General features: G+C 40.4%; 1 protein-coding gene and 2 long non-coding RNA genes across 4 annotated transcripts in view; 1 reads left to right on the forward strand and 2 right to left on the reverse strand.

Moving 5' to 3' along the window:
- The window catches only part of alcama (activated leukocyte cell adhesion molecule a), an 86,637-nt gene extending 82,005 nt beyond the window's left edge, over positions 1-4,632 (reverse strand). Inside the window, exon 1 of one of the 2 annotated variants that reach the window (XM_029701781.1) lies at positions 4,422-4,632. In XM_029701781.1, coding sequence (XP_029557641.1) covers positions 4,422-4,479 — 58 coding nt within the window. In that variant the 5' untranslated portion in view covers positions 4,480-4,632. The remainder of the gene's footprint in view (positions 1-4,421) is intronic. The other variant, XM_029701778.1, reaches the window with a different exon arrangement.
- A 2,201-nt stretch (positions 4,633-6,833) lies between these two features.
- Positions 6,834-8,281, forward strand: LOC115153733 (uncharacterized). The gene is made up of 2 exons (XR_003867756.1): positions 6,834-7,173; positions 7,283-8,281. It is a non-coding gene; the product is annotated as an uncharacterized LOC115153733 (long non-coding RNA).
- Positions 8,282-9,681: 1,400 nt separating this feature from the next.
- Positions 9,682-10,987, reverse strand: LOC115153734 (uncharacterized). Its single transcript, XR_003867757.1, has 3 exons — positions 10,841-10,987; positions 10,313-10,425; positions 9,682-10,097 (listed from the first exon to the last, which is right to left on the reverse strand). It is a non-coding gene; the product is annotated as an uncharacterized LOC115153734 (long non-coding RNA).
- Positions 10,988-15,529: the final 4,542 nt, after the last annotated feature.

The following is a 15,529-nucleotide window of genomic DNA, read 5'->3' on the forward strand; positions in this document are numbered from 1 at the left end:
GACAGCATATAGGGAGGTCAGAGACCTGGCCGTGTGGTGCCAGGACAACAACCTCTCCCTCAACATGATCAAGACAAAGGAGATAATTGTGGACTACAGGAAAAAGAAGAGCGAGCACGCCCCCATTCTCATCAACAGGCTGCAGTGGAGCAGGTTGAGAGCTTCAAGTTCCTTGGTGTCCACATCAACAAACTAACATGGTCCAAGCACACCAAGACAGTCGTGAAGAGGGCACGACAAAACCTATTCCCCCTCAGGAGACAAAAGATTTGGCATCGGTCCTCAGATCCTCAAAAGGTTCTACAGCTGCACCGTCGAGAGCATCCTCACTGGTTGCATCACTGCCTGGTATGGCAACTGCTCGGCATCTGACCGCAAGGCACTACAGAGGGTATTGTGAACGGCCCAGCACATCACTGGGGCCAAGCTCCCTGCCATCCAGGACCTCTATACCAGGCGGTGTCAGAGGAAGGCCCTAAAAATTGTCAAAGACTTCAGCCACCCTAGTCATACTATTTACATTTACATTACATTTTAGTCATTTAGCAGACGCTCTTATACAGAGCGACTTACAGTAGTGAATGCATACATTTCATTTCATACATTTTATAATTTTTTTCCATACTATTCTCTCTGCTACTGCACGGCAAGCGGTACCGGAGCGCCAAGTCTAGTTTCAAGAGGCTTCTAAACAGCTTCTACCCCCAAGCATCTATGCATAGTCACTAATAACTCCACCTGCATGTACATATTACCTCAACTAACCGGTGCCACCGCACATTGACTCTGTACCAGTATCCCCCCTGTATACATTCTCACTATTGTTATTTTACTGCTGCTCGTTAACCTGTTGGGGATAGGGGGCAGTATTTGCACGGCCGGATAAAAAAACGTACCCGATTTAATCTGGTTACTACTCCTGCCCAGTAACTAGAATATGCATATAATTGTTTGATTTGGATAGAAAACACCCTAAAGTTTCTAAAACTGTTTGAATGGTGTCTGTGAGTATAACAGAACTCATTTGGCAGGCCAAAACCTGAGAAGATTCCATCGCTCTCTGACCATTTCATGGCCTTCTTGATCATCTCTAACCAAAACAGGGGATCTCTGGCATAACGTGACATTTTCTAACGCTCCCATAGGCTCTCAGAAGGCGCCAGAACGATGAATGGTGGCTTTGCAGGCCCTGGCTGAAAAACATTAGCGCATTTGGATAATGGTCGATCTGAGGACAATGAGACTGGAGGCGCGTGCACGAGCCGACACCATGTTTACTTTCTCTCTCTTTGAACGAAAACAACGACTCCTGGTCGGAATATTATCGCTTTTTTACGAGAAAAAATAGCATAAAAATTGATTTTAAACAGCGGTTGACATGCTTCGAAGTACGGTAATGGAATATTTTGAAATGTTTTGTCACGAAACGCGTCGGGCGCGTCACCCTTCTTTACCCTTCGGATAGTGTCTTGAATGCACTAACAAAACGCCGCTATTTGGATATAACTATGGATTATTTGGAACCAAACCAACATTTGTTATTGAAGTAGAAGTCCTGGGAGTGCAGACAGAGAACAGCAAAGGTAATCAAACTTTTCTAATAGTAAATCGGAGTTTGGTGAGTACCACACTTGGTGGGTGTCAAAATAGCTAGCCTGTGATGGCCGGGCTATCTACTCAGAATATTGCAAAATGTGCTTTCACCGAAAAGCTATTTTAAAATCAGACATAGCGAGTGCATAAAGGAGTTCTGTATCTATAATTCTTAAAATAGTTATGTTTTTTGTGAACGTTTATCGTGAGTAATTTAGTAAATTCACCGGAAGTGTTCGGTGGGAAGGCTAGTCACATGCTAATGTAAAAAGCTGGTTTTTGATATAAATATGAACTTGATTGAACAAAACATGCATGTATTGTATAACATAATGTCCTAGGATTGTCATCTGATGAAGATCAAAGGTTAGTGCTGCATTTAGCTGTGGTTTGGGTTTATGTGACATATGCTAGCTTGAAAAATGGGTGTCTGATTATTTCTGGCTGGGTACTCTGCTGACATAATCTAATGTTTTGCTTTCGTTGTAAAGCCTTTTTGAAATCGGACAGTGTGGTTAGATTAACGAGAGTCTTGTCTTTAAAATGGTGTAAAATAGTAATATGTTTGAGAAATTGAAGTAATAGCATTTCTAAGGTATTTGAATATCGCGCCACGGGATTACACTGGCTGTTGAGTAGGTTAATTACTTGTTACTTTTATTTCTTATCCATTTTTTTATTTTTAAACTGCATAGTTGGTTAGGGGCTCGTAAGTAAGCATTTCACTGTAAGGTCTACACCTGTTGTATTCGGCGCATGTGACTATTACCATTTGATTTCTCTCCGGTAACGGAAAACCAAAACCATTTTACATGTCTGGGCGAGGTGGCTGGCGTTACCAGCACTCTTTCCACCTGAGGCTAAAGCAATTGGAGGTACAGTAAAACGCAGCCAGATACCACACCCATTATCTTGTCAGCTACAACATATCACCAGCAGCCTTGTCAAGTGAATAGTTTTATTCCATTACATTCAACGAAACACATCTGTGACTGTTATATAACATATTTCCACTAACACACATCCCAAAGGAATTGTAGATTTATACTTTTTTCAGTTTCAATGGAAAATGCAACCACCTGAGCGTAACATAAAATGTAATGTCAGTCAATCGTCATTTGAACTTAAATACTGTAAGGCACTACGCAACTCTGTAACTTAACAGATCAGGCCAGTATGCCATGAAACTTCTCAGCAAAAAAAAAAAAAAAAAAAAAAAGTAAAATGACTTGACAATTTTTCTATTACTATTCTTGAGAGGCTCAACTGAGCAACTACTCTCTGGGATGCAACATACCAACTTCAAACATCATCCATCATGTCATCAGTGGCCTGGTGTGGCTTTCAGCATGGCTTAAATCAAACCAAAATGATTCTGGCGCCCACCTTCCATGGGTCAGAGTTGGTTAACCAGATAAGTCAATGTCCAGACAGCCCCCTCTCCCTTTAACAAAGAGCAGTGCTGTTAACATCAGGAGTGTGGAATGACAGATAATGCCAATGATAAGGGATGGAAAATAGGTGCTGTAACCCTGTTTTTCACCAAACGAATGGGTTAGGACAAACGTATTCAAATATTTCGTCCCCCATGACACACTATGTTGCTGTAGTAACGTATATTCTTAAGCATTGCATTTCAATTACATCACATGCCAATTATATCCTCCTTCCCAAAAAACACGCACACAATGGAGATATGAACACGCACAAGTGCCCGCGACCAAAAATACCCACACTTAATAAAATGTATAAATAACGATAAAGCATCGCCAGATTATTGAAATAAAGTTCTAAATTACAAGTTGATTTGCATCAACATCACAAAGTAGGCTTGCGTTAGAACAGAGTGCGCCTATATACAAGTCTCATTGTAAAAACCTATTAAAATGTTGATTCTTTCATTATAATGTCACTGTTTTATCAAGGCGTATCAAGGTGATTCGCTTATAAATCAACGTATGTTAGGCCAACTCGCTTCACTACAGTACTGAGTGACAGCCCCGGCTTCCCTGCGGTATCGGGTTACATATGTACAGCCATTGGAGGCTCCGGAGTCGGTGCATATCAGGAAAACACGCTGCAAAATCCAAGAGTCAACACAGCGATATGGAAGACGTCCCATCGTTTTATTTCGAATAAAAAAAAATAAAACGCACACAATTTTAAGATGTGAAACAAAACCAGTGTTCATTACAGGAGAGACAAACTTTATATTAGATGAAAGTTGAGATCGAGACGAATCAGTAGATTCGCTAGCCAACTCTTGTACGTTCACAGAGCGATAGACAACAATGAATGAGAGCAGTCCACCAGGAAATAAGTCGCATTAGGCATTACTAGGTACTGTTCATGTCCCTCTAACATTCAGTCCTCTTAACGGTAACATTCAACAATTAGACCCCGTCACAAAATGTGACGAGTGTCTCGTTTCAGAAGTTCATTTCATCAGTCGACTGTAGCCTAGTCTACATAGGCTTCCTATACAGGCTACATACACGCACACCCGCTGCGCTGGTGTTCAATTGTGGTTGACGTTCTGTTATGTATCACTTTGTCTATTATAATCATCGTCATTATCATCATTAGGCCATATCAATAATGTTTCATTTAAAAGTTCAGAAAAGAAAGTGATTTTTTTTTTAAACGTCACCTCAAATTTAAATTGCAATATTTTTTAAATTGTCCGACTACAGAACTTTGATTAAACGTGTGATGTGTCACTTGGGACAAAAACGTATTACACAATGTTGTTTGTGTTCAGATAGTCTAATAGGCTACATCAAATATGAAACTTCTGTATCTGTAAGTCGCTTTACATCTCGACATACCTTGTAGAAGCGTAGCAGCCGTGACAAGGGAAAGCAAGAACCGGGCAGTCGAATCCATACTTTGAAATATTTCTTCCTCTCGAATTGACCTGTGATACTCAAGAAAACGTGAAGAAAGCTTGACGCTAAAATACCACTGCTAAGAAGTTTTCCCTCGCTTAGGAACTGGTTTCTGTAAATCCGGAAAGTGAAGAGCTTGATACCGGTATGAATGAGCAGGTGAAAAGTACGAGGAGCTAGCTATATCTCCCTAGAGGGCTGTGTTTTGGCGAGGGGAGGGCTTGGTTCCCGTGACGAAATCAACGCTACATTTCTTCAGCAAAGATGGCTGACAAAAATACTAGGATGGAAGGAAATGTAAGTGGTTATAACGTTTTAAACGAGTCATGCAAAAAAATGTACAGTTGAGATTAATATGTCAGTTAAATGTGGAGACAAACGATGCATGTGTTTTTGTCATCAAGTTCATTTAGGAAAATCCTTATTTAGCAAGCTAGCTGACTAGCTAACATTAGCCAGTTATCTAGCTTTATGGGTGTTGTGACACGAGTATGACATTGTAATTCGTGTTTAATGTTTTAGGGACTCCTCAGAAAACCAGGCTGTCGTCTTGTGAAACAGTGGATATAAAGAATCTAACTAGCTAAAGCATTTACTGCAAACGTAAGGTACAATTTTGTAAGCTTGCTTTGCTGATATTTCCCATGCAATGCAGCTGAAGTAACGTAGCTAGCTAACTATTTTCTTGCTTATTGTGTAGTAAATGATACAAATGCCAGTATGCTTATGGGTGTGTAGCTAGCTATGTAGCCTATCTGTGTATGGACTGTAAAACGTTTGGTATAAATATTAGTTCAGAACCCCAGCTATCGTACCCTGTTGAATGGAGTTGAAAACAGTCTGAATGGCATTAATGAAGCCTATGGATTGAATAGAATATAATATTATTGTACCAAGGATGCAAGTCGTATATACATGTAGTTATTACCATGCATGAGATCCCCACATTGTAGCCTGTACATTTAATATATTCACTGATCATGTACTCTACTTTGGTAAATAAAGATGCGGTTCAGGTATGAATGTCTGTGAGGCATTCTTTTTCAGTCATATCCAATACCAGGTGTATCATACTCCATTCTTTGAAATGATGCTGTACTGTATCTGCATGCATGTATTACAATTATTCACTTAAACAGTGTTTACCAATCCTGGTCCTGGGACATCAATGGTTACACATTGTAACTATGCAATAGACTAGAAACAGGATTGAACTAGTTAAAGGCTGATTTGTAATTCATATATACAGAAATATAATTTAAAAAACAGTACACTAAACTTCCTATGCATCATGCAAATACTCTAAAACCGGTTCATCTCAATATCTAACTCCCTTCATCTGCATTGATGGGGCTCCCAAGTGGCGCAGCTACCATGGTTTGAATCCAGGCTCTATCACAACCGGCCGTGACTGGGAGTCCCATAGGGCGGCGCACAATTGGCCCAGCATTGTCCGGGTTTGGCCGGTGTAGGCCGTCATCGTAAATAATAATTTGTTTCTGGGTTTCTGGGTGACCAGGACTGCTTCCTGGGGGAATTCAGGCGTGTGAAGGCAACCTGTGCCCTGCATAACTTCATGATGGACACGAGGACCAGGAGGGGCTCTGCAGCTTGCCATCGTGTGCCTGAGGAGAAGTCTGCTGCTCTGCAGGATGTTTCAAGGATGGGGTCCAACAGCGCAGCAAGAGAGGCAATCCATGCGCAGGAGATCTTCACCTACTACTTCTTCGAAGAGGGTGCTGTTACCTGGCAACACCATAGACTACACAACCTGCCATGCTCCTTTAAAGCCATCCACATTGCAATAAGGACCTCTATACCAGAGGAAGGCCCTACAAATTGTCAAAGACTCCAGCCACCCTAGTCATGGACTGTTCTCTCTGCTACCGCACCAGAGTGCCAAGTCTAGGTCCAAAAGGCTTCTTAACAGCTTCTACCCCCAAGCCATAAGACTCCTGAACAGCTAATCAAAGGGCTACCCAGACACCTCTTTTACACTGCTGCTACTCTGTTTATTATTTATGCATAGTCACTTTAACTCTACCTACATGTACATATTACCTCAATTACCTCGACTAACCGGTGCCCCCGCACATTGACCCTGTACCGGTACCCCCTGTATATAGCCTCGCTAGTGTTATTTTACTGCTGCCATTTCAATATTTGTTACATTTATTTTATATTTTTTACTTAAAACTTCTTAAAGCATTGTTGGTTAAGGGCTTGTAAGTAAGCATTTCACTGTACACCTGTTGTATTCGGCGCATGTGACAAAACATTTGATTTGACTCTTCCATTTTCGGAGCTATGTCAACTGCAGTTATTCAATTACCAGTTTCTCTACCTTTGATTTCTACTTCTCAGGTAAGGGTGCTGTTTAGGTAAGGGTGTGATGTCTGTCCAAAAACAAAACAGGCTCTTTTAAGATTCACCCATATTGAATAAATGTAGAACAATTAGACACCCTATAACCCACACACTCATGTATCAATCTGATTGATGGATTGTGTTGTGCAGGTTCAGGTGTATAACTGTGGCTCCTTCCACCTTTAAAGAATAGGCAAAAGGGTCAACTATGGAGAATAGTGAGACACGTCAATATTTCTATAACTACGCTATATTATTTGTCATCGTGTGTCTGCATGTTTTTCAGCAAAAAAAATACTCTGCAGCCACTTATTGTGGACACCAGGTGAGGCCACACACATATTCCTGTTTAACACTCTCTTTAACTACCTTATTTTCTCAAAAACAGTCTCCTTCACTTCATCCCTCTCTCCCCTTCTCCCTAAATCCTCTAGGTTATATCATCTGTGTCGGTGAACAGCATCAACTCCCGAATATCAGCAAAGGTGTTAGCTTTGCTGGCTGAACACCAGCGATTAAACAGAGACTCTTTGTCCCTAGCAAACTCAAGAAACGTACAGTGAGGTTTTTTGTGGTTCCTGAAGAGCTGCCTATAAGCTTCAGGCACCAACTCATAAGCCCGAAACACGGTAGTTTTATCATAGTGTAAACAGTCTTCAAGGGAGAGAGCAGCTACTACTTCCTGGGCTTTCCCAGACAATTTACATTGCAACAGGAGCGGCCAAACCTCGAGTGGCCAATGCAGCGCAGCGGCCACACGCTCAAATGCAGAGAAATAGACTGGCCAGCCTCACCTTCAGCCTAGCGGTCCCGTCTGAACGACCCGAAGCATTAGATAAAGGGTCAAATCGGGGCAATGTAAAGGTGGTACGAGCAACCCCTTCCTCCGACTTCGCATCGGAAGGTCTACCCGTCTCCTCTCCTGAAGCCTCCCTCATCTTTCAACAAGAGAATTCGTTCTCACTAAACCCTCCCTGACTAGCACCAAAAGCTCAGCCTTTAAGGCTTTCTCATGGACGAAGAGTCCATAATGGTCAGCTATAGCGAAAAGGTCTACTTTCCGCAACCCCACCAAACAATCAACAGAGGGCGCTTCAATAAATTTGGATGGCTGAGGCAGCCATTTTCTACACCGCAGTCTACTGAACACACAAACTAAACAAGTCATCCAAACTCAACCTACCATCACACCTCAATCACTAACCACAGAGAGCTCAGTGCAGCAGGGTCCGGTGGGTTTAAAGGAATTATCCCGGATGAGCCCCCATTATGTTACATACACCTCTAGGAAGAGGGAACGCAACACCCTGCTACAACTCAACTATCCGTGGTGTGAAAGAGGTATGGGACTGTAGGTGCGAGAAAGGATGACCAAGGCAGAGAATTCACCGTTTACTGGGAATTTATTGATTCCTTCACACGGTACATTTGGGGGAAAGGGGCTGGACGGAACCAAAGCAAAGAAACTAAATGTCAAAGCCCCCGCTCCTACCTTACCTGCCTACCCACCCACTACTTACCTAACTCAGCACCACCTGGTGCACTAACCAAAATACAGGGGGTGGTCCGCCCAGGTCTTACCTAGTGTGCATAGACAGTGAATACTACGGGTTATGTATGCCCGCGGGCCTCTTGCCTAAGCACTCCCTAGGTGCCTTCCCCTTCCCCCCGGGAACAAAAACAGAAGAATTACTACTCACAAACAGTCCTTTTGGCATACACATACCTTTGCAGGACTGGCTACAAAATACTATACACAAACTATTTGAGCAACAACCAACACAAGATATCAAAGAAGCTCTCTCTGAGCAACAACCAATACAGGATATAACAATAAGCTCCTTCTAAGACACAACCAACACAGGGTATCACCCTCAGCTCTCTTAACAACAACCAACACAGAACACACTAATCATCACTCTTCTGAGCAACAGAACACTGGCTTATATAGCTTCAGAAGGAGTCGTAATTGAAGACAGCTGTTTCTGACGAGAGGGTGGGGTCAGCTCCAATCATCAATGGGGCCGACCAATCAGCTGCTTGGGGGAATTTCAGGAAGCCATCCTGAAACACACACACAAACAAAACCACAACACAGAAACTGGGGTACACAACACAGATCAATGCAGATGAAGGAAATTAGATTTTATTTATTTTATTTAAACTTTATTTAACCAGGTAGGCAAGTTGAGAACAAGTTCTCATTTACAATTGCGACCTGGCCAAGATAAAGCAAAGCAGTTCGACAACATACAAAAACACAGAGTTACACATGGAGTAAAACAACATACAATCAATGATACAGTAGACAAAAATAAGACTATATACAATGTGAGCAAATGATGTGAGATAAGGGAGGTAAAGGCAAAAAAGGCCATGGTGGCAAAGTAAATAAAGTATAGCATTTAAAACACTGGAATGGTAGATTTATTGAGATATTGATATTGAGACGAACCGGTTTTAGAGTATTTACATGATGCATAGGAAGTGTAGTGTACTGTTTTTTAAGTTACATTTCTGTATATATGAATTACAAATCAGCCTTTAACTAGTTAAATCATATTTCTAGTGTATTGCAGTTACAATGTGTAACCATTGATGTCCCTGGACCAAGATTGGTAAACACTGTTGAAGTGTATAATTGTAATACATACACGCAGATACAGCATCATTCAAAGACTGGAATTTGATATGGCTGGTATTGGATATGACTGAAAAATAATCTCATTCATACCTGAACTGCACCTTTATTTACCAAAGTAGAGTACATGATCAGTGAATATATTAAATGTACAGGCTACAATGTGGGGATCGCATGCTTGGTAATAACTACATGTATATACGACTTGCATCCTTGGCACAAAGTTATATTATATTCTACTCAATTCATAGGCTTCATTAATGTCATTAAGACAGGTTTGAAGTTGATAAAACTGGCTATGATAGCTGAGGTTCATTGCTTGGTTCTGAACTAATATTTATACCAAACGTTTTACGGTCCGTACACAGATAGGCTACATAGCTAGCTACACACCCATAGGCATACAGGTATTTGTATCCTCCACTGCACAATAAGCAAGAAAATAGTTACAGTAGATAGCTACGTTACTTCATCTATCTTCATTGCAAATATCAGCAAGGCAAGCTCACAAAATTGTACATTCAATTTTCAGTAAATGCTTTAGCTAGCTAGATTCTTCTCATCCACTGTTTCACAACAGCTTGGGTTGCTGGTTGTTTCAGGAGTCCCTAAAACATGAAACAACCACAATTACAATTTCATACTCATGTCACAACACCCATAAAGCTAGCTGGCTAATGTTATCTAGTCAGCTAGCTTTCTAAATCACGATTTTCGTAATTAACTTTATGACAACAAAATATGCATAATCGTTTGTCTCCACATTAACTAACATATTCCTCTCATTTTTTGCATGATTCGTTATAACGTTATAATCACTTACATTTAATTCCATCCTAGTATTTTTGTCAGCCATCTTTGCTGAAGACAGTCTCCAGCCTTGGGTCGCATAGCGTCAAACTCGTCATGGGAATCACTCATGCCCAGCGGTCGCCGCTGGTGATTTGCAAAAAGTTGGGAAAAGTTTGTATTTTTCACCGCTTCCCACCGACATTTGCAATGCAATGCAGCTGAAGTAACGTAGCTAGCTAACTATTTTCTGGCTTATTGTGTAGTGGAGGATACAAATACCTGTATGCCTTTGGATGTGTAAAAAACATTTTAGTTTTTTTACAGACATTTTGTTACATATACATTATTCATAACCTTTACATGATAGGAATAGTTTGATACACTGTATCCCCCATGGGCTCTTTAGTGACCAGAGTTGGGCCAACCGTTTAAAATCCCATCTTATTAAATTTTTATTGAGGAACAGTCCATTGTTAGTTAGTACTTCAACATTATTACAATTAAATGAATGTTGCAAAAGTATATGGTATAAATGAAAGTGATCCGTCTTTGAATTTACTTCCTTCTGGTTCATTTCAGCAGCATATTCCTCTTTGGCGTTAGTTTGTCTGCCTTTTCCCCGGTGGCGTTCATGTCTTTGTGCCCACAACTTGAAATGAAAGGCCATAGTATGAGTCATAACACCCATAAAACCTAGCGGCCAAACAAGAATATCGTTCCAATCTTTTTTCCACCATTCATTTTTCCCGTAGGGTATTTTAGAAACACTTAAAGTAAGGGTTGTGTTTTGTGTAGGCTTACCCTGTCGTGACGTTTTGATAACCGTCTAACTCTCTCTAACACAAGATAACTTTTATTAATATCGGGGGCTCTGGGTACATTGAGGGAAAAAGTGTCAAACACAACGAAGCAGCCAAGTAGCCAACTATCTATGGTGGTGAACGGACAGCACTCCAAGGTGCTAATGAATTCAAAGCATTTTAGACCACTGCAGTATGCCGACATACTCGAGTATAGCTGCAGGCCGAATTTCTTATAGCCTAATTTTCTAGACATCAATGTACAGCAAAACATTTTGAAGACACTGAAGAGCACCCACAATATGCACACATACTCAGCTGTGGGGCTTATAATGTTCAAGACACCAATGTAGCAGTAGAACAAATATCATAATATTGGAATATAACTTAAAAGTATGCGTCATGGGCAGTGTTAGTAGTAGCAGGGGTTACCTTGGTAGCACTGTTGGGATATCATCTTCTGAGGGCATTGATGTGAAACATATATAGTGTTGAGTTACCTCAAGATGAGGTAAAGTTGATTAAAGCCACTGCACATGTATAGTGGCTATGGAGGAAGGAGATGGGGAACAAAGTGAAAATGACATGGCTTGGGAACACCTCTTGGAGCCTGTGGCCTGACAGGGGGAATACTGGGTGAAAGCATGAGGAGGTTTTTTAGGGCCTTTATGTGTGTGGGACCCAGAAGAAAAAGTATCTCGAAGGCATAGAATCAAGTGAAGAGAGAGTGGGAATCGTCATGTTATCAAACTTCAGTTTGTCTTTGCATATATAATTATGCATAGCTTAGCACATTATTAATACTTGTTATGTTTTGTGTTTCTCTTTGCTTTTCAAGTTTTGTGCTACCAATCTTTTAGGAACCCGAAGGAGGAAATGGAGGAAGTCAAAAGCTCCAGCTGAAATGGAGGAACTCAAAAGCTCCAGCTGAAATGTCATTATCAGTTGTCCAACGAGAGATGGAAATAAGAGTGTGCATAGTGTAATTATAGATCAGAGGGCATAAGTCTCGGAGGTGTAAACCTAATCATCAACTGTGAATATTAATCATATTTTATTTATTGTTCATGCTTTATTTTTTTGTTTATTTATAAGTCATTTCCAAGTTTATTTAATGTTGAACAGTATGGAGTTAATGTTCCAAGGGGGAACTGATGGGTTATAAACTTGAAATATGAAATATCCTTATTCATGTTACTGAGGGAAAGAGTGGAATGTAGAACGTTTACGTTCCGTCTGAACATGTTATTGTTAGACATCAGGTATCCTATGGAAAGGAGAAGGGTCACAGTCTGGTACAAGGATAGCCGTGAGTTGGGGAGGAGTGAGGAATTTGGGCCGAGGTCAGGTTAGATGAAGTGAGGAAGAACAGATATCACTAATCTTCTGTATAGCAAAAGAGGTGTATTGGCTGTTCAGATGTGTAAGGAGAGGGCTCAGCATAGGAGGAAGGTTTAAACACCAGTGCTTGTGTAAATATGTTTTTGTCAGTGGGTGAATAAACTTGGTTTGAGTTTTTACTCTGTTTAATGAAGACATAAAAACTATGAAATAACGCATATAGAATCATGTAGTAACCAAAAAAGTGTTAAACAACTCAAAATATATTTTATATTTCAGATTCTTCAAAGTAGCCACCATTTGCCTTGATGACAGCTTTGCACACTCTATCGTAAAATATCCAGGAAACCTGATTTAACACCATCAGTAAATATACATTGAGTTCTATCTGTCAAGTAATTTTTAAACTAGTTACAGTACATGCAGCCTGGTCTAGGCCAATTGAGGAAAGCCTCTGAATTAGCAGTGAGTGATCAATAGTATGGAAAGCCTTTGACAGGTCAATGAAAAAGGCAGCAGAATGTTTGAGAATGTTTGAGGCAGAGATAGTGCTATGGCCTGGTCGAAAACTCACCTGATGTACATTTAGAATACATTTCATGGATAAGAAAGATCTTAGTTGAGAATTAATAAAAAATTATAATATTTTAGCTAGGCAAGAAATGCCGATAATTATTTAGGTCACAAGGGTCACCACCTTTGCAAAGGGGGAGTACATTGGCCGCTTTCCAGTACCAATTAATGATGCCTGAGCCTGTTATATTTTATATTGTATAGGCTTAGGCCTATTTATTTTCTTGATTGTTGTATTTGTCATTGTCATGTATTTATTTTCTGTCTCTAGACAATACATACTGATCTCTTATCGGATGACTCTGGAGTGGATGCTGAGGGGAGAACGTCTAAGTCGAGGCCAAAGACAGGTACTCCCAGCCTGCTTGGTGGCAGCAATTAGATTTAACTACCCTGACCCCAACGGCAGCTATGTTGGATTCCAGGAAGTTCAGGAGGCTCATAGCATCTTATACGAATAACATTTTCAAGAAATAGCATTATTTCTTTAGTATTTTTATTATAAACACTTAAAAATGTTATTATAAACACAACAATTACATAGTTACTATGCCATTCACACTTTCACTCAGCATTAGTTAGACCAGGGATTTACAAACTTGTTCCTGGAGAGCTACCGTCTTCTAGGTTTTCACTCCAACAGGTGAGCTTGTTTAGGGTTGGGATGGAGTGAAAACCTATAGGACGGTAGCGCTCTAGGTACAAGGTTTGAGAACCGTGGGGTCATAGAGATAGAGTGGGCTGATTCGAATATGCTGAGCCATGGCACCGGAATATAGCAGCGCCACAAGGCAGCATCCAGAAACATATTTTCCATAAATTATATGTTTGAATTTTCAAAATACTTTTCATTGGGAAAGCAGATAAAGCTTTTTAATAAAAAGTAGGGCTGTGGTGGTCACAACATTTCGTCAGCCAGTGATTGTCAAGCAATTATAGTGCTGCGTTGTGCCATTCTCGCTGAATGTGCTGCGCAATCTGATACGTCTCTCACTCACACAGCTCTCTGTCAGGTCTTTCTCTCAGGCTACAAGTGAAGACAGACACATCAGGGACGCAACTGCGCACGTCCTTCTCCAATTCCGAGGTGCATATTGAAGATATTGGAAGAACCGTCCACATTTACTTTTTGTCAGCCTACAAGATGAGTAGGCCTAACGAACAGCAAAAGCACTAGCCTATGTCAATCTACTATCCCCCATAGTACAAAAGTCAACCAAAAGTCAAATATTCAAAACATAGTCTGGGACAGTTGTGGGATATGATAGATCCCAAATTAACACAACCACTAGCATGCAATGTGGCTGACACAACAGTTTAGAACGTTTAGCTTAAATGTTGATAAACTATTAAGCTATTTCTTCACATTAGAAGCGCAGCAAAGCGCACATGGTAGTAGGCTATAAGCACAAATGTTCCATTATCGGAAAACACTATTATCAAAAGTGAATGCAATTATGCATGTAATGCTTTTATTATAAAGGTGCATTTTTATGGTGAAAATTATCTTCCCCATACCTGAAACTCACGTGCTGCTTATGTATTTGGGCTCCCGAGTGGGGCAGCGGTCTAAGGCACTGGATATCAGTGCTAGAGTCTTCACTACAAACCCTGGTTCGATCACGGGCTGTATCACAACCGGTCATGATCGGAAGTCCAATATGGCGGCGCACAATTGGACCAGCATTGTCTGGTATAGGGGAGGGTTTGGCCGTCATTGTAAATAAAAATGTGTTCTTAACTGACTTGTGTAGTTAAATGAAGGTTAAATAAGAAAAATGAAGGTGCATTTTTAGGTGAAAATTATCTTCCCGAAACTTGAAACTCACACGCTGTGTAGGTATGCCAGTTAGGCTCTACACCCCTTGTAAAGCAGATTAATGTGCTTAATTTTAAGAAGTTATTTGGCCAATTTAGTTGTGATACAAACCTTATTAAAACATATAGGCCTATGGGTTAGGCTACATGAGGTGTGCGACTATGATTCGAACAAGTCACAACAAAAACAACATTGTTTCTTATTCTGGGCATCATTCACAAGTGATAGGCTAATATTGTCACCCATCAGACTATTCTTGATTTAATCTTGTCTTTACATATACTAAATAATATAGGTGTGACATTTGTTTTGATTTAGAATGGACCATTATCATGCACCTGTATCAACAGGGTCAGCGGGAAAAAATACATATCATCTATGCACTTAAATATCGAATGAAGGACGCTTTTCCCCGTGGTTTATTTTCATGCCAGCCAGGTAGGCTATACTTCTGTTGTAAATATGAGCCATGTGCTTAATATTGGGAAAGTTAAGAAATAAATATGCAGTTGAAGTCAGAAGTTTACATACACTTAGGTTGGAGTCATTAAAACTCGTTTTTCAAACACTCCACAAATGTCTTGTTAACAAACTAGTTTTTGGCAAGTCGGTTAGGACATCTACTTTGTGCATGACACAATACATTTTTCCAACAATTGTTTACAGACAGATTATTTCACTTTTAATTCACTGTATCACAATTCCAGTGGGTCAG

Source organism: Salmo trutta, chromosome 19, assembly GCF_901001165.1.
Source record: "Salmo trutta chromosome 19, fSalTru1.1, whole genome shotgun sequence".
Taxonomy (NCBI): Eukaryota; Metazoa; Chordata; class Actinopteri; order Salmoniformes; family Salmonidae; genus Salmo; species Salmo trutta.